Consider the following 20,104-nt stretch of genomic DNA (forward strand, 5'->3'; position numbering starts at 1 on the left):
TATGGTCTGGTCAGTTCATTGGGGGGGAAAAGTCACACTGGGCCTCTTAACTTATCCCTTAAAGACAAAACTCCAACTAGTTCTAGTTTTGTGTGAGTACTTTGCTCCCAGTACTTTTGCAGAAAGGCACATGAATTACGTGTTTCCTATTTTTATTATACTCCATGACAATTGGAATAAACAATTTACATATTTTTCAAACTTCCAATCTCATAATAACACTTTTCTATATAAAACGTAACATGTGAACATTTCAATAAATATAGCTATTCCATCCTGATTTAGAAGTCTATACCTAAGTCCATATAATCCTAAAATTAAGTATGAATTGGAGACTTTTACAGTGTATTCTTCTAGACACGCAGGTTTTGTTAACTTATTTTCCCCTTCTGAATGTACTTTGGGACCTTCTAAAATCAGAAAATAATGCTTCTAATTGTACTTATACATACTAAATACTTAACTAAACGCATAATTCTTTCCCTCCTTTAAATATGAAGCATTTATTAAAATCCCATCACTTTCATGTTTATATCAGGCTACTGGCCACTGTATTCTTTTCATTTCTTGGTGACATTATATAAATGGGACAAAGTCAAATGACCGCTGATGGCCCAATAAAAGCTCCCATCTGGAGAGCATGGGTGGCTCAGTCTGTTAAGCATCTAACTCTTGATTTCAGTTTAGATCATGATCTCAGCGTCCGTGAGCTTGAGCCTCTTGTAGGGTTCTGCACTAACAATACAGCACAGAGCCTGCTTGGGATTCTCTCTCTCCCTCCCCCACTCATTCTCTCTCTCTCTCTCTCTCTCTCTCTCTCTCTGTCTCTCTCTCTCCTAACAAAATAAAATAAAATAAAATAAAATAAAATAAAATAAGGTAAAATAAAGTAAAAAAGTCCTGCCACCACTCATAAAGGCAGAACAACTATTCAGAAAGTAGAAAAGCACAGAGCTAAATGAAAGAAAGCAACTAATGAGCTCCGACTATCAGCTTTTACCTCCTGGAATGATTATCATTTCAGGTCTACAACCAGATAGTAAATGTCTTGCCGTGCATTTTTGCAGAAACTGGTAATTGAGCCTGAGAACGTCTGAGTTTGGTAAATGTATCATTCAAAGCCATCAGTAAATTCTCCGCTCTGATTGAAGGAAGGAGGACAAATCCTCACACATTTATTTATTCCCCATAAAGCTGGGTATCTGGAAGGGGTCAAGGAAAAATCCCATTAAATGTACAGATAAGTATCTCACTTATTCCAGATGCATAACCGTCGGCACGGTGGGCACCCTCCGTGGTAGAAATCCGATGGGTCTCCAATTGTACTCCACGGGGACAAAGCATTCTCTAGAAGTGTTCTCTGACTTTGGTCACATGACCACCAGGCCACAGTTGTAACTAAAAGCTTAAACTTCACACTTGTGACTGAGTCCTTCATGTTCACAGAAAGATTAGATCAGAATGAATACAGAAGAAATCGCTCTGGGTAATAAAGCAAGTGTATCTAATTAGCATTAGTGCAGTGATCAAGTAAAGCAGCTCACTGTATTACGTTACCCTGCTTGCAGCTTTATTTCTGGCACTAAAAGACGTAGGCTTGCAATCCGTTCACATTAAGCCTGCCATAGCTCTGTACATATTCAATGTGCTTAAAACAGGCTAAGGTGCTTTAATTCAGGAACCCTCCAATAGTGGTCAGAGAGTGATGTTATTTATAGCAAAGTGTAATTCCTTTAGGAATGCCTTCTGTGGTCTCCCATTACTCAGATAAACGATCTATTTGCTTCATCAAAAAGAGGACCACACATACTTGCCCCTAAAAACAAACATGACGTCAAGTTTTGGATCCTCCATTCCTGAAACATGCTTTTAGGAGTCCTGAATTTATTTTGATCGGGAAGAATCTGAAAAGTTTTCCTACAATCCTGAGACATCACCATAAACCAAGAAGAAACCCAAAATAGGGTCTTTAAGTACGTATGCGCGCACACACACACACACACAGACACACACACAGACACACAAACACACTCATATCCAGTCACACACAGTTGCTCACTCAAACAATAGTTTGCTCATCACAATAAAAGTTCAAATCAAAAGCCAGGATTGACAAATTCAGTTTTTGGCCTGTTTGTTCAAAATCTGTCGCATCATGTAAATAAATGTGCCCAAAACAACAGTCACAACAACAAAAATTCCCCAAACAACAATGATCCTATTTAAAGATGCTGCTTGAATTTTAATGTCTTTCGTTTCAAAACCAAAAATAATGTCTGATGCCATGAGTCGAAAATAAAGACTTCCTCAAGCCTTTCTAGGATGTGATCCATTTAAGCACAGAATGAAAATATTTTAAAAGGCCCTTTAAAGACCAAGAGGCAGATGTTCAGGTAAAAGCAAAGCCAGGAGACTGTATATTTTAATAAAGCTGTTTTACGTGCAGCCTCAAATTCGGAGTGGCATCGAGGCTAGGACACGTCTAATCCATCACCGCCTGTTTGCCCTGAAAAATCAATTAAAGGCACACTTTCAGGGTCCTCTGCTTCTACCCAATAAAACTTAGCCAGCTTCATGGAGACACTTGAGTCCCTCAGAGGGAATGTACTTGAAACCTGAATCCTGAGTCTTACGTTCCCGCACTGCTTGCATTTATATAAACTAACCACAGTAAAACCGGCCTTCAGGGGCAAAGATAGAAATTGGGGAGGAGGGGAGAAGGAGACCAAAGAGAGAGGCGGGGGGAGTGGGGAGAGAGAGAGAGAGAGAAATCCTTATTTCCACTGGCTTCATCCTGAGAATCCTACCTCCTTTTAGTGAATTCCAGTAATTTCTTCAAAGGCTCTTTTTTTTTTTTTTTACCCCCTCCTTTTCCTTTTTTTCCTCCTTCAGAATCCCAGGCTACATTTTCTGCGCAGCAGAAAAGATCCAACTTTGCAAGTTGAAAGTAAGGGCAGGAAAGCCATCCCAAGTGTTTTAGTAATTAAACGAATATGCATAATGAACCATATGCCCAAAGGGCCTGTTCTTCATGTGGGCCAGATTTTTGTTTGAATTTTTAATTTTTATATACAGATGAAACATTCAGTGTAATCTACCAACAGTGTGAGGGAACATGCAATAAGAAGAAGTGTTAGGGACGGTCCGCGTAGGAGCGGGGACAGGAGACACCAGCGCAATTCTGCTCTGAAGATGTTGATTCAAATGTGTTTCTTCCCCTCTAGCGATTGTTCTTGTCATCTGCTCCGAGTCTTCAAGAGACACACATAACGAACACACTGACAGCTTTATACAGTAGGAGTAAAATACAGTGCTGTCAGCTGAAAAGTGTGAAAATCCCAGGGGACAAACAAAGATTTCTTTAAGAAAAAAAAAAAAATCCAACACCCATCATTCAGACTACCATCTTGAAGTATAGGGAATCCTCTCCAGTCTCTTTTGGAAGCTACATAAATATTATATTGCAGGCTCTAAGGCACATATATTAGTGATTTGAACTGATCTAAGAGGAATTCTTACCTCTCAAGTGATGTAGCTGTGCATAGGGGGTGGAAAATGCCCTGGGCCAAATGCTAGCGTGTTCTCCCCACTCCTGCAGCAATGCACACTCTGAACTTAAGGATGCAATATTCCGGTTCCAACATACAGATCCCCAATATTTCCTAGACCACTGTCATGGAAGAATGGGTAAAACATTCCTTGAAGCTTTTCAGCAGCTTTTAGAAAATACTGTTATAATCCAAGCAACGTTAAGAGATACAGAGTCTGATAGAATTACTCTGTCAGCTCCTGGATACGCAGGCTTGAGGAAGCATTCTCCAAAGCAGAAGAGAGCCTTTTAAGAATGTGTTTGCACAACGTTTGAAATTTACAGTGATGGTCTGGGCAAAGTTATCAGGTCTTCCGGGTGGGTCAATCTTGTAAATGCCTCATTCAGGATAAACATTTCAGAACGGGGTGTGTGTAAATGTGTGTGTGTGTGTGTGTGTGTGTGTGTGTGTGTGTGTGTGTTGTGGGGGGAGGGAGAAGGCACAGAGGAAATGCTTAAGTCCACTATCCTCCGTGTCTCTAACTGAAATATCCCAAATCCAAGATGCCACACTGGGTGGGCCTCACGGCATGGAGAAAAGATGATGGAGACAAATCTGATCAAAAATCAAGGGGAAGCCTTAGAGTCCTTTCAGCAACTCACCGCCCCCCCACCCCCCCGCCGGCCTGCCAGGAACACAGATATGCTGTCATTTTCACAAGGTAAACACCGGAAATGGAATGCACAGCATTTAAAGAGCAAGTAATAATGGAGCTGTAAATAACATCTCTCATTGCCTTCACTCTTCATTCAGAGTTTGTGCCTCTCACAAAGACTGGGTTACTTGATCTAGTGGTCTCCGTGGAAAGACAGATAGACTTCAACTGCAGGCAGAAGACAAAAACTGACAAGGAGCGTCACCTTTCCTGACTGTTTAAATCCTTTAAGGAAGTGCCGGAGCAATTAGAGTGGGAGTGTAATCTTTGCCGAGTGCATTAACACTCTCCGACCTCCTAGACAATAGATCAGACCTCAGACACATAATGCTTCCCTAAGGCTTTTTAGCCAGCATATTTGATCTTTTAGTCACTCCGTGCGTGTTACCATAGGTATCATCCACAGAGAAGGCATTATTCATGAGCACCGCTGTCCACTAGGTCTGGGACTGGACTGCAATCAAGCAAAAGCAGGAAAATCACCTTAATCCTCTGTTCTATTTCCTGTATCTTTAAGATGGGTGGCGGGGGAGAGTGGGGCGGGGGGTGGGCAAGAGAGTGAGTCTACACTTCTGGAAAATAGTCTTTCAGGATTCTCTTATTATTTTTTAAAGCTACAGAGTCTGTTCTGTAAAAGTGAATTACAATAGTCCCTTTTTATCTGCGGGGGATGCCTCCCAAGACCCCCCCCAATAGAAGCCTGAAACCACACACAGTACTGAGCCCCTTTATGTGCTGTTTTTCCTATTCTACATACCCATGATAGAATTTAGTTTATAAATTTAGGCAGGGTAAGAGATGAACAACAGAGATGAATAACTCACAACAAAACAGAACAATTACAACATTCTATAACAAAAGTTAGGAGCATGTGGTCTCTCTCTCCCTTAAAATATCCTATGGTAGTGTGCTCGCCCTTCCTCCTGTGATGATGTGAGAGAATAAAACGCCTACATGGGGAGATGAAGGGCGGTGAATGACGTGGGCACGGTGACGTTGTGTCAGGCTACTGGTGACCTTCTGACATGACATCAGAGAAGATCATCAGCTCCTAGACCGGGTTGACACCTGGTAACTAAAACCACGGAAAACAAAACCACGGATATGGGGAGACAACTAGAGTGGCATTAATATGCGTAGGTCATTCGATGAACCAAACCCTAGAACATTGGATGTTTCTTTGTCAACAACACGAACTTCCTAACGGATTCATTGAGAAAAAGGCCATGGGTGATACACTGTGCTGGGATATGCAAAAGAAAGCAAAGAGGGGAAATCAAACAAACTCCCTGCACTGTAAGCTTTTAAATCTTCATCTGTCCTGCAGGTTACGTGACAAGGCACAAGTGGCCAGGCAATAACCTATTTCCTGATGAACACATCCTGTTCCAACGGCTAATCTCACAGTAGAAGGTTGGCTTTTACCATTTATTATAAACATTTTCAAGAACTGCTTACTGCGATATATTTTTTTAATGGATTAGATTTTGGTCAGCTGCTAACGGAGCAGAGAGCTGAATATTCTTTATAGGAAGACAGCAAAATAGGTTTTCTGAGAGTCTGACTTACTTTCCACTTTTCTCCCTCATGAGTAATTGGAATAGCAATTGAAACAGAATGTAAGAAGGCGAGAAGGTTTCTTTTCTGCCCTTTTTTCCTCCCCTCCCTCTTCCATTATAAGAAATTCTGTATCCGAGCTTACAGTCTACGAGACCTTATTGTTCTGAACTTTATCGCGAGACCTAGTGAAATGTTCAAAAGAGAGACAAAGGCCAAAATTCACATAATTTGCTTAAGACCATCACAGTTGTCTGCTGAAGATACTCAAGATCTAACGCATTTAAACCAAAGTAATTACATTTTCTTAGAATCAAGGCAATTCCCCGTTGAAAATGTGTGCTGCAAAGGATTTTCAAATGAGACTAGAAGAAAAAGAAGAACTGCATATTAGCTTTATGTTTAAGCAAATCATTTTAGAGTTAGCATTTTCAATCCCAAATTTAAGGGGCGGAAATGGCAAATGAATATATATCCCTACAAAAAGCAACTTAAGAACTTTCAAACCTTAACCACCAGTAGAGAAAGACCGACTGAATGCTTTAACTTTACTTTGACGATGCCTAAGGTTCAAAATGAAATAATGAAAATAAATGGAAAGAATGTTACCATATCCACTGTGCCTCTTCTCATGTTTTAAAGAAATTGCTTATGTTATGTTTTTAATCCATGGGTAAAATAGCTTTCAAGCAATTTGTGATCCCACTCAGATTAAAACTAACCATGAACAATTAGTTAAGGAAGAAAATGCTCTCCTGAACCAACTGGATTTAATACTCTGATGTGAAGGTCTGTGTATACACACACACACACACACACACACACACACATGCATACACACACACACACACACAGCATGATGACTTAGCAACTTGGTACTCAAAAGCAAAGGACGTTATAATCCTGACCAATAGCATAGGTATAAAATGTTAGTGAAGAAAACTAAAAATAAAAGGGAAAAAAAACGAGCTTAAAATGGTTGTCCTATGAAATCTATACCAACTTGATAATAATTCAGACCTTATCCCTTGTGCCTAAAGATGAACACCATAAAATATCTGGGTAATTATAAAAACAGAGGTTACACAACTCCGAAACTTTTTTCCTTAAACTCACATAATGGTTTCTGCTTGTAGATGATTGTATTAAATTAAAAATAAATTGCTGAAATTAAAATCCCCAAGAAGCAATCCACAGAAACTTACCTTGGACTTTTATCATTTATGAGTTTCTATCGCCACCTGCAGGATTAACTTTAAGTAAACTCAGGCAATGGTCAGGCTATTTGCCATTCTTTCTCTTTTTTTATTTTTCCTTTCTTCTCTTCTCCCTCCTCCTCTTCCTCTCTTTTGAGTATGTGTCTGTATGCGTGTATTGGCATGGACCAAATTTCTGGGATATCAAGTATCTCTCTTCTGAAAATATACACATTACTAACTATATAAAAGTCACCAATGAAATGCAAAATTAAATTTACTGAAAGAGGTATAGGTGACTGTGGCCGCAGGCAGCCATTTTTTTAACAGCAGAACACAACTCACATTTACTACAAAGTAATCCTCTGATGGAAAGTTAGCCAATGGAAATTCCTTACAAAAACTGCGAGGATGTCAGTGGTTTCCAAGGAGGGCGGTTTTGCTAGGGAATAGTTTCCAAAAAGGTTTTTAATTGCATGTACCTGGCTTATTCCAGAGAAGAAAAATATCAGCGAATTCATACTTTGCGTTCCATTGCTTTTAAAAGACAGATGTTAGGCAGCATCTCGCTAAGACTTACTGTAGCCAATAAAGAGCAGAGGTCAAAACTTAAATACACAACAGCAGAGACTGTCATCACCGGCACTGTTGTCATGTTAACACTGTCACTATCCCCGTGCAGTCTGGATCAGAAAGCTCCATGGCCTGAAAGGGAAGGGTTAGCCAAATGCACACAGAGTTATGATACAGATTTTTGTTCCTCTAGAGTATACTACCCTTCTGAGAAGCCAGTCTGCAGACTTGTAAAACAGCTCTCCAACGTAAGACATGGGGAAAATGTTGGTTTTATTGTTAATAACATAATTCTTGGCTCCTGTGTAGGTGTAGTTCATACTCATGAACTAAAACCATAATTGCAAAGTTTATGGCAGCACGCATCACGTGTTATTCGGGCAGCATAGGTGCTGAGGACCCTCTGTGCTAACGAGCCAGGGGGCCTTGGGAGAATCCCTTTCCTGGAGGCTTCAGTTTCTTCTCGTGTGGACAGATGGGAAAGGTCCTCTGATTTAACATTCTACAGCTCCGCGCTTTCCCAGAGTGAAAGATTCCCAGGGAATCTTGTTTACAACACCAAGTGAGCTAAGAAGTGGATGTCTTTCTTCTTCCCTTATTTTGTTTTCTGACAAAATGAAGCATTTCTTTGATTTTGAATCAAGACTTTTCAATGATGTGAAACAAAAATTTTTAAAGCCTGCTCAGAAATAGAAACGTAAAGGGCCAAATGAAAAAGAGACAAAGTTGAGCTCTAAGAAAATCCCAGGGAAGTTACAAATCAACGAACGGTGTGCGGAAGTATGGGGCAGGTGATCACTGATTTAAATGGGATTTTAATTGTCTTTGCATCTTTTTTAATGAACCTAAGGGCTATAATATCGGCCATTGAAAATCTTCTCCAAAAAATTAGCTGTTATCTAAAAAGCCAAAGACACAACACCAAGGGAGGAAGAGAGGGAGCAAAACTCGCCATCCTAAATCATAAATCAAAGGGCAAAAGTACAGAATAGCATAGTAAAGCCTGACCAGCCCACAGAGAAGGTTTCTCTCCATAAACATCAGGTCGGGCAGCTAGAATGATTACCAGGCTCTCCTGTAACCGTCACCTGTGGTGGGTCTAATTACAGGCTACAGGCTAAGGCGAGCATGCCTGCATTGCACACAGCAGTAAAAGGGCCATCAGCTTGCCAAGCCCATCCACACAACGGCGAGCACACGCTACCTGATGGGGAGCCCCAAAGATCAGCCAGAGAGACTAATAAAAATGACAGCTTGGAAACAAATGACAAAGCTCGGACCACAAAAGGAGAAAAAAAAAAGGCAGTATCAAATTAGCCAGAAATACAAGGGCTGAGCATGACTCTTCAACAGGTCGAGCCCAACGCAGGGAATCGGTTAGATCTGTTTCCACACACACTCGTGCTCTTTCTCCCTCTGCTTCTATTTCTAGATACTCTTTTCCATTTTGGCTTCATACGAAACGTTTGCATCATCCAGGCGTCACACAGAGAAACAGAGGGAAAGCACTCATCTCTCTAAGAATCAAAAATAAAATCCCTCGGAAATTCAGGGGCTATTGATCCAGGCTAAAGGTTGCCCCTCGCTCCCCTACCACTGGCTGTCTTGTGGCCCTTTTGCTGTAGATTTGCACCCACTCTGGATAGGCACCCTCGAGAGAAAGCTGGGAAAATGCTCATTAGACACGATTATATGATGCTGTTAGATGGTCTATGGATTGTACCCTTTGATGGGACTGTGGGCTCTTAAGGTCAGAGCAGGAGTTAGAATAAAAGACAGCAGTATCTGGTAATAGATGGTCTTCACTAATTCTAGCAGCCTTCCCAGAAGCACTGATTAGAAGCCTGCTGTGTACCTAACGCGTAAGCCTTAAGGACACAGGGCCTTTTACATTCTGTAGCGACCAGTGTCCTAATACAACCCTTCCATCAGATAGCTATGTTACACTGAATATGTCTTTAGTGTTTGGCATTAATCTGAACTATTAAGGCATAGAAATACAATTTCTCCACCTTTGATGTGAAAGGTCAAACATGAAGAATACTTTCATAGCCATCTTTTTTCTTTCTTTCTTGTGTTATTTTTAGTACTCTCATAGCTTTAAAGATAAAACCACACACTTTGGCATGTGCTGGTTCCAACCACATGAATCAGTGCTAGAAATGGTGACTCTTGAACACTAATTTTATGGGGTATAATACAACGATTTGCATTTCTGCCCTGTCCCGGAACAGGTCCTCCACAAGGCCTCACATAACATCCTTTGCAAGGAAGCATCAACTATGTACGTACATGTGTATGCACCCGCTTTAGGGAGTCCTCTGAGTTAGAACAACACTGTGCCAAGGAATCGTTATATCAGATGATGATCCCTACCCACATTTGTAGCCCATTTCATATTTTTAAATTATGCTCATGAATACTATCTAAGCTGATCTTCAAAGGACAAATTTAATTTTTCTTATGCAGTGCTTTAATCATGACATGGTGCCACTTTGGTTTCAGACATAAGAGGGCAGGGGAGAGAGGCGGGTAGCAAGAGAAATGGGGAGGGGTGCTGGGGAGAGGCTGGGAGGAGGGGTAGAGGGATGAGAAGGAGGAAGAGAGAGGGATGAATGGAGGGAGATGGGAAAAGAGGGGGCTGCATAAGAGACGGGTAAGGACTTAGCATGACAGTTATAGTTTTGTATCTAGATACCTAACAGTGCATGAGACACTAGCCATACAATGGTTGGGGAAGCGGGGGAGGGAATGAAAGGGGCAAGCCCGAAGAAGGCATTGGCCAGGTCTAGGAGTGACATCATGTCTAGAGGCTTTTCCTTCTTAAAGATTTAAGACCCATGCTCAGGACCAAGGTCAACTGAACAGTACAGGTATCTCTGGACAGTAGAGAGATCTAGAATTGGACTGAGTTCACTGGAATTAGCCAAAGACAATGGCTTCCAGCCATAACAATCACAAAAGGCAGAAAATGTGTGTGTGTGTGAGTGCATCCCGATAGAAAGCATTAGGGGGTCTCTCTCTCTCTGCCCCTTCCCCACTCTCACTGTCTCTCTCTCTCTCAAAAATATATAAACATTACAAAAATTTAAATTAAAAATGGGGCACCTCGGTGGTTCAGTTAGTTAAGCATCTGACTTCAGCTCAGGTCATGATCTCACAGTTGGTAGGTTGGAGCCCCGCATCGGGCTCTCTGCAGACAGCTTGGAGCCTGGAGCCTGCTTCAGATTCTCCGTCTCCCTCTCTCTCTGCCCCTTCCTGACTTGCATTCTGTCTGTCTCTTTCTCTATCTCTCAAAAATAAAGAAACATTAAAAAAAAGCATAGAGGAGACAGTAGATAGTAGACTGAAGCATTCCCATATAGAGCCTGGACCTATATACGAAAGTGAGAGTTAATCATTCACTTGCTATCGAATGGGATTATGTGAAGACTGGACATGTATGCTGTTCCAGGAATTAAAAAATTGAAGATCTAAAACAAAAAATTCAGATCTAATGCTTGCCAGTGAAAACTGGGATGCTCCAAAACACACCTGATTTCAGTCAGCATAGCTATGACTCTGTCTGACAGTGAAATCCAATTGTAGAGTTGAAAATATAAACATGAAAATATGCTAGAATAGTTAAGAGTGTCCTTTTAAATTTTCAACAGATAATCTTTTAATGCAATTACTATAATTTTATTAAATGGCATAATTAGTTAATGCCTGAGAAGTTGTCAATAGAAGGTGCAATTATGTTGTAAAAATTATAATCACAATGGGCAATGATGGATTGTTCTTATGAAAAAGTGCTAGAAAAAAGCCTTTAAAATATTTTTTAAGGTATACTATGTGGTCTTCTGTGAAAAGGAAGATTTGGGAAATCATCTTATATGTTTAGAAAACAATAAACTGTCAAATATCTTAAGCATTTTATATAATATATTTATACATTTTGAGCATAAGTGTAGATGTATACATTTAAAATGTCAAAGAATATCTTCTCTTCCAGACAAAATGGTTATTATAACTGGATTTTTTTTCAGCTTTAGAGAAATGCTGTTAATCTTGAGCTCCAAGCGCAAGAACACGTAGCGAACAGGCAGTAATATCTGTTTTGCACACACAACTGACTTCTGGTGGATATGGAAACAGCCACCAAATGTTTAATCAAATGCAGGTGCATCTAGTTGTAAATAAATTGATGATAGAACTTAAAGAAGAAGTAAATCTTTGAGACACAGTTAACACATAAATATCAAAAGCTTCCAAAAGACATGGACCAGCACTATTTTAATAGTCTGATTTGAAACAGAATTCCCATTACAGTGATCATGCGTAGCAAAGCAATTTCGATCTGAACATTCTTTAGACCACAGGCTGGATCAGGGACAGAAGCGGTCCTCAGCATCTCCTATGAAATGCTAACTAAACCGTTCTCACAAAATGCTTCATGGGGAAACTTTGTACTCCCCAAACACCTTTGCTTCTTGAGTGTGTGTGTGTGTGTGTGTGTGTGTGTGTGTGTGTGTGTGTTTAAGCACATGTGTGCATGTGGGTTGAAAGGGTCCATTCTGGTCCTGCTGCTGTTGTTTTTAAGTTCAATGTGAAATCATTTCATATTTCTCAAAATCTCAGGATCTCTAAAAGTGAAGAATTCCATGTATATTAAATGTGGGATATCACTAAGAAAGGGGGGAATGGTATTTTTTAACCTTCCAGGGGAAGGGTAGGTTGATTGATGCTTTAAATTATGTATCATTTTGCAGACCCTGTCAACTCTGAAGAAGAAATTCTTCATTTTCTGACACTCAAAAAATTGAGGAAAAAAAGTCACAGATGTTAAAATCATAGCTTTATGAAGAGACCCCTTGATATATGGTAGATTTAGATTGCTTTTTAACATCAAACGTCCAAGTAAAAATTTAATAAAATAAGGAATCCATCAATGCTCCCACAGTCGTGCCTCCTTTGAGTCAATAGGTGTGTGCCCTAAAGACTAGAGGAAAAATGAAAAAAAAAAAGAAAAACACAATCCCTTTTTACAGCATTAGGAAGCCTTGGCTATTTAAAATAATCTTCTGATGATGCCACCTGTCAAGTAAATTATTTTTTGTCATATGAAAAAAAAAATAATACACTTATGCCACAATGTGACTTTTAGGTCTTTTTATAGACAATATTGGGGTTTAAAAATTCAAGTACCCAAGAGAAAAAACAAAACAAACAAACAAAAACGTGACACGGATGATTGGTTTCACACTATAAACATCACAACACACAATTATCTTCTGAGAGCAAATTCATCTTAACTATCATTAACTCACATATTTGACCTGAAACATGGGGATAGGCAATAGAGTGCCCCCTCTCCGACACACACTCTATTAGAAATATGGGTTTGTTTCTCTGACAGCTGCTGTTATAAGACATTTTGAAGGAATGCATTAATGTAGATCCATAGATTAATGTGCTTGGCTCTACTCCTCCCTTATTTTGAATAACCTGGAATTCTCAGAAAGAATCTGGCCAAAGGGTACATTCTATCCACGACCTTTCATGGAGTTGTTTTCAGCCTTCATGCTCTTCTTGAAATCCCTTCTCTATCATCTAAGAGCTTCCCCTACAAACTGGGTAAAAATAACTCAGTCTCCAACATGGGGCTCAGCCTGGAACTAGACACTGAGATTTTCCAGACCAACAAACAGGCTAGATTCCAAGGATGTCTCAAGCACGTGATTCCCGGGGTCTGGGCGGTTCCCCAGAGATAGCACAGACATTTCTACCTTCTGCCTCTTTAATTCCAGCTCCATCTCTTGTGATTACAATGACCACGACTGAGAATCATTCCTACCCAAATGATGAGGGTTTTCTTCCCCACAAGGCATCTTGAAAAAGATTTAACACCCACTCGTAACATCTAAATATATATCTGAAATGACCTGTATAGTTGTTCCTAGAATCATTATCCTCTATCTAAATACAAATCATGAAAGACTATTGAATACTGAAAAGGAACCATGGACTGAAGGGGGAGGGGGAGGGAAGGAAGGGGGTGATGGTCATGGTGGGGGGCACTTTTGGGGAGAAACACTGGATGTTACATGGAAACCAATTTGAAAATAAACTATTAATAAATAAATAAATAAATAAATAAATAAATAAATACAAGGACCCCAATCACTGCATCCTGAATATCAGTGAGAGGTAGTACAGCCCAATGGTCAAACACATAGACTCTACGGCCTGGTGATTTGGGTTAATATCCCAGCTGTGCTTCTTCAAAGCATGTGAGTTCTGATACTCTATTTTACCTCTCTGGGTTGTTTTGTCATCCATAAAAAGAAGGTAGTAACTGATACTGACATCAGCAGGTCTTGATGAGAACTCTATGTGGTAACGTTTGTAAGATGCCTCACACCATGCCTGATGCACAGTAAGCATTGAAACAAGAGCTATTAAAGACCCCTAGAGGTCAAAGTCTGTGTCTGAGAATGACCATGCGCAGGTCTATGAAACACCGCGTGTAATTACAAATCTAGTCATAGGGAAATGCACGGCTGTGCTTCTTTTGGGCATGAGGTTTAGTTACCTTTGACCTCTGTCAATAAACTGACGTCTCATCCTAATTTGTTTTTCAAGTGGAAAAGCTGAGACTATGATGTTTTGAGCAGAAAAAAAAAACATAGGCATATTTAATTTATAACAAGTAAAGCTCAGGAAACGCAATGCAGTAACATATCTAGAAAACCTGGAAGAAACAGAAAGACTCAAAAGACCTAATGAGCAAGCTTTTCCATAGTCATTCTGGCAAAAAAAAAGAAAACCGACCCTGTAGACGGATGATGTGGAAGGGTTTGACTGCTCTGGAAAAATCCCAAATTTAATTTCTTATGATAATAATGAATTAAACATTATACAGCAACATTTGCTTGGCAGGCATCAGTGAATTAAAGACAACTCTCCTCTCGGAGCATTGAGAAGACGCCCACCATGTAAGTGACAGGGGATTAACCCCTTGTGCAGAGGTTTATGCCTGGACAGTCTAATAAGAGAAATCCTCAAACGTCCACCCACTTCTGACCAGACACCCTGTGGACTTTTATCTGTAGAGACTGCTTGTCTTTAACCCAGCTTTCAACAAGACATGATATATTCATATACACACTCATAGGAACCTTTAGAAAATACATGTTTTGCCTTCATAAAGTCTTAAAAAAAATTTTAACGTTTATTAACTTTTGAGAGACAGAGAGAGACAGAGTGCCAGCAGGGGAGGGGCAGATAGAAAGGCAGACACAGAGTCTGAAGCAGGCTCCAGGATCTGAGCTGTCAGCACAGAGCCAGACGCAAGGCTCGAACCCATAAACCCTGAGATCATGACCTGAGCTGAAGCCGGATGCTCAACCAATCAAGCCCCCCCAAGGCACCATTGTTTTCATAACATTTTAAAATTAACAGCCTGAAGATACTAAACATCATCCTACAATGTTCATGCTTTGTATCATCTGAAAATAGAGACATTGACATGATGGTAATAGGCTATTTTATGTTGTCTGACAAAACATAAAATAAGAAAAAAACACCTTGAGTTCTGCCCTTAGCTTATGATGCTAGAGTCACTTCCTGGACCCCTAGGGGAAGAAAAAGCCCAAACAGGAACTGAATCAGCAAAAACAGTTATTTTTACACCTGTGCAGTGAGCCCTCAGATACCACTTATCCTGATTTCTAATACAGAAAGGCCTTCAAAAACGGCCCTAATTTTTAGCAAAACCTCCAGATTTCCACAAAAGCATTCTGCACTGATTTCTAATACAGAAAGGCTTTCAAATATGGCCCTAATTTTTAGCAAAACCTTCAGATTTCCACAAAAGCATTCTGCCCCTGTAATGCCAAGGCAAGTGGGCGAAGCACGAGCAAACCAACACACGGAGGAGTAAAGACCAGGTGCGGAATCTCGTCTTCAGCAGGTCACAGGAGAGAAGCAGTGTGTGCCTGCCGTGACCAATCTGACACTCTCCATACTGGAGCCAGGAAGAGAAGAAATGGAGCTTTGGTACTACAGGCTCCCCTTTCTGTCTCTGGGGACAGAGCATCACCTGAGGATCCAGGTCACCTGAGGATCCAACACTTTGTAGAAAGACAACCCTTTAATGGAGTCTCCAGAGTCAGGGACCCATTATCACAGCCAATGGTGTCCTGAAGCTTAAAACCACCCATCTGTGCTCTAGAGAAGGCTAACCTATGAAGCCAAGATCCATAAAAACAAAATATTTTCCCTGAAAATGAAGGCTTCGATACCCATTGTCTTAAAATACAGTAAGGGAGACTAATCTATACTTTTTAATTTTCTCCCAAAAATATTTTCTTTGTAGGCTCTTTCTTTTAGAGCAGAAACAGTTGTGGAGTGACCATGACATGACCAAAACAAAGACCTCCTCTAATAACATTCAAGTCCCATTGGCTTAGGGAGGGAAGATACCGACTCTCCAGACCTGTATTATCACTGAGAGCCGCCATGGCTGGTCCAAGTAAATGTGAGACAAATGTTCAGACACAGAATTTCAAATGAAAACTGAAGACTACAAGCTTGTACGGGAGCACTCTCCATTCCAGTGCCTTCAGAGAAAAGGCTCGTGCAAACACTGTTCCTAAAGGACTCCGTCTTTTCAACGACGTCCAGTGGCAAATGTCCCGCAACACACACGGACATGGAGACTCGCACAGTCTCCCAAACTCATGTACTCTTGCAAAGTCACATTGTGGAGAACCCTCCAGGAGGGCACTGCCTTTATCTTTCATTTTGTGGGCCACAGGGATTTGAAAGGATCATGTGGCAGCCTGTGTCTGTCAGCCTGGCCATGTGCTCTCCGGTGAGGTGGCCGCAGGGAGGCCCCTCACACTGGATGGTGCAGAGGTGGCCCCACCGCCGAATCTCCCTTCCCGTTAGAAATCCTCCCCCCGCCACCCAGTAGACAACCTATTTCTATTCATTTGTTCTAATCTTTCCTCAGATCAGGCCGGCAGCTCATTAATCATTTCTGTCACACCCCTACATAAGCCAGGGCAATGGAGCCCTGTTATTCTAAAAATCGCAGTGCCAGAAATCAAGCTCAAGAAAGAGGAAATGCTCTCCCCCTCGCAGGGGCTGGCTGGGGTGCTGACTGGAAGAAGCCACCAATTGTGTTGACTTTCCTCTTTTGCCCAGAATCACAAGAGAACATTCCGTGGAAAGTTTTTGAAGAGAATTCAGGTGGGGGAGTGAAGAGGGGGAAGGCTAAAGAGGAAGCCAACACGTGAAGCCCCCAGCCGAGGAGAACGTAGGAAAGGGAAGAAGATGAATAATTGCCAAGACAAAGACAGATATGGATTAATAACATTCTTACTCATGTTTTTACTACAGCCAATTGTTTTCAGCAACTTCAGACCAAAGAAAAAGTATATTAAAGGTCAAGGTTTCAGCCATGATAGGTCTGCTACATCTTGAAGCAATGAAAATCTAAAATTAATTAGACCAAACACAATGTTCTCCATGGCAAAGAAAAAGCCTCTTGTGGAGCTGATAGACTTGCTTATATAATAACAGTGGGGATGACCTTGAACCCACAGACATCGAAGGTTGATTCTTTTTCTTTTTTTAATGAGGATCTGCCTATGGGGCAGGAGAGACCAGTGACAATTAAAACAACAACAAAAGAGACAAGATAGATCGTGATTTACCGATGATCATGACTCAGAATCACTCACACATCCTATTAGGCCCTATTGTGATTTTTGCACCTTACAGAGATTAATGGCATGATATAAAAGGTACAGATTAGCAGTGGAGAGATTTGATTTCTCCTCCCATGTCTGAAATGACCAATCTCATCAAGAACCAGTCCTTTTGCAAATGGCAGTGAATGCCCAGAGATGTAATGGGAGGGGCACTGCACCAACTTTCAAGTCCTTGTAAGATCCCTGGACCCTCGGTGGTTAACGGGTGATTTGAGGATCTCTGGCTGCTCCTTGGAGATTTGGTGATTTTTATTACTCTCCTAAGGATGGGCCAGAGAGAACACTGCACCTTACATACGTCAGTCACTCTTCTTTCATGGTGCTCGGTCACCTTGTAATGTGAGGTCATCCATTATGACTCAAGTGGTTTGATATGAATAAATGTTTTTGTATCAAAATTGTGAATATTTGCTTAAAATGTAAATTATAGCAATGTAGTCATGGGATTTTTCACCTGTCCTTTTTCAAAAAGCACTGGCCTTCACTGGGACGGAGGGAGAGAAATGGACGCCATGGAGGGACTATACAGACACAGTTAATATTAATATAATAATCACCACCATATACAAAGACACATTCTGAAGCGATTCAAAAACATTTAAAAATATATAAACATTGGATCTCGTAAATCTACTGAGAGGTAGTAGATGAGTAAGATTTGGGTAATTTAAATAGGGTTCCCAATGGCAAATCTGATACAAGTACAGTCTTAGAAAGACATCGTTTGTATAATCACTCACACTATGATATATTTCAGAAAGATGAATGGAGACCATTTATGTTTTAAAGTTTCCTTACAGGTGTGAACTTCTGCTATGCTGAATGTGTATTCTGCTTCATGTCAGGAACATAAAACCCATCTGCATTTGGATCTGGGGCTCAGAGGCAGATCATTTGAACATGAAAAAGGAAGCTTACCACGAATGCTACTGCACTTCGTAACGTGGATTCCCACTGGAAACAGCTTTTAAGGAATTGTATTGTATTCCACATTGCCATGGTGATTCTTTTCACACGGTCTACATCTCTTGATAAGATCTAATACAAAAAAATGGAAAACAAGGAACTGGATTTAAATACTTCAAAGATTCTCTTTAGATCAGGCAGCTTGGGCATTTAAGTTCTATTTTGTATGGCTGCTGATTAAAAAAATAATAATAATAGAAAGGAAAACTCCTAATGCTTCTTCTAAAATTCTTTTTAAAACATGATCATCCGTAGAGGGGGTTAAAATACAATGCATTTTACAGCTCTTTTGATGGACAATAGCCTGTTTCTACCACGCTCGGGACAAAACTGAGCTGGTAAAGGTGACAGCAGCCTGGCATTTTTTGTGTGTGAGGTTGTGGGTGTGTTTCTGTGAGAGAGAGAGAGAGAGAAAGAGAGGGAAAGGGATGGGGAGAAGGGGAGCATAGGAGTGAGCATCTATGTTTAGTTTGAAGGGGAATGCAAGGTTGTGTCGTAGAAACTAAATGTACAGTATCCTAGCTCATGTAGTCCAGGAAAAAAGTCTACAGGAAAATATAATTCTGGGAGGAGAACCCAGCTCTCCACCTCCTGACTGTGCAACCTCAGACCTGTTTCCTAACATCTCTTACCATCTACAATGGGGTCCATCTGGGTATTAACCTTGCAGGCTGTGAAGAAAATTCAGGGGGTCTGGGGCTGTCACACGGTAAGTGATCTCAAGCGCTCGGATCACAAGCACCAGCTTCCACTGTGTAAAAATATGGAGACACAGTGGCGACAGGCATGTGTGAGGATCCTCACCAAAGCCAGAATCTCAGTCCCCTGATGCTCTCGGAGCCCAGACTGTGGAGGTCCCGTTTGGCAAAGGAGACGTCTTCCTGTCCAGTTGTGCACAGATTCATTTCAACTTGTTTGCAAAGCAGCTACCCCACCTACCTCGACTCGGGTTTTAACTTGCAAGTAAATAGGGCACAAGGCAGTAATAATAGTAATAATAAAGGACATTTACTCAGATTACACCAAATAAGTATTACACTCCATGTTACGGCAGACCGAAACAAATCACTGGGATGCTCCCTTCGAAAGACATTCCAAGTGCCTTTCCCAACTGTGCCCACAAGTTCATGGGAAACAAAAGGATGAGGAGATGCATTTATATTTAACTGCTTTATGTAATCCACAGCTGCTCACCCCTCAGGAAGTGGTGGAAGTAATAAACACTTTAAAAAGGGGACACTTTGTTCTTTGTTACACAACCCAAGAGGGACAATAGGTACGGAGTGAAATTCTGAACTGTGTCATCGGAATAAGACAGGGAGGGATTCTGAAAAGGAGCATAAAGGTCATGATTAAAAAAAATTCAAAACTTCCCCTACTGGGCCATGATCTTCATTTTTTGTTAAATTGATGAGAAAGGAATTAAGGAAAACAGGCAGAGGAGGGCCTCTAACTCATAATGAGGTAAAATGCCAACATATTCCAAATATTTAGACAATCAGAAAGTGGTAGGAGCAGCCGGGGGTGACCTCCAGGATAGACTCCTCTAACATCCGCTGGGCTGATCCATTAAGGGCTTGCTGGGCAGAGCACCTCCCTGAGGTCTTGGAAGGGCAGACAGGGGACTGGTGGTACCTGAAGGAGGCGAGGCAGGGCCACTAAATTCGGGAGAATTCTACAGAGGCTAACACTAGGTTATAGAACGATTCAGGAGATCAACGGACAGTTGCCCTCTTCTGCTTCATCCAACATATGTTTTTAGTGTTTCCCTTATTGTGCTGACTTGCTTTGGGACAGATGGGAAGA

The 20,104-nt window shown here is 41.0% G+C and overlaps 1 protein-coding gene across 7 annotated transcripts in view; it reads right to left on the reverse strand.

The window, feature by feature from the left end:
• The window catches only part of MCTP2 (multiple C2 and transmembrane domain containing 2), a 244,352-nt gene that overhangs the window by 60,221 nt on the left and 164,027 nt on the right, over positions 1–20,104 (reverse strand). For 6 of the 7 annotated variants that reach the window (XM_029952127.1, XM_029952125.1, XM_029952126.1 and 3 more), the window contains one exon: positions 18,251–18,370. In XM_029952127.1, coding sequence (XP_029807987.1) covers positions 18,251–18,370 — 120 coding nt within the window. Of the gene's footprint in view, positions 1–7,593; positions 7,704–18,250; positions 18,371–20,104 lie in introns of those variants that run through there. The other variant, XM_029952129.1, reaches the window with a different exon arrangement.

This window comes from Suricata suricatta, chromosome 9 (assembly GCF_006229205.1).
Source record: "Suricata suricatta isolate VVHF042 chromosome 9, meerkat_22Aug2017_6uvM2_HiC, whole genome shotgun sequence".
NCBI lineage: Eukaryota > Metazoa > Chordata > Mammalia > Carnivora > Herpestidae > Suricata > Suricata suricatta.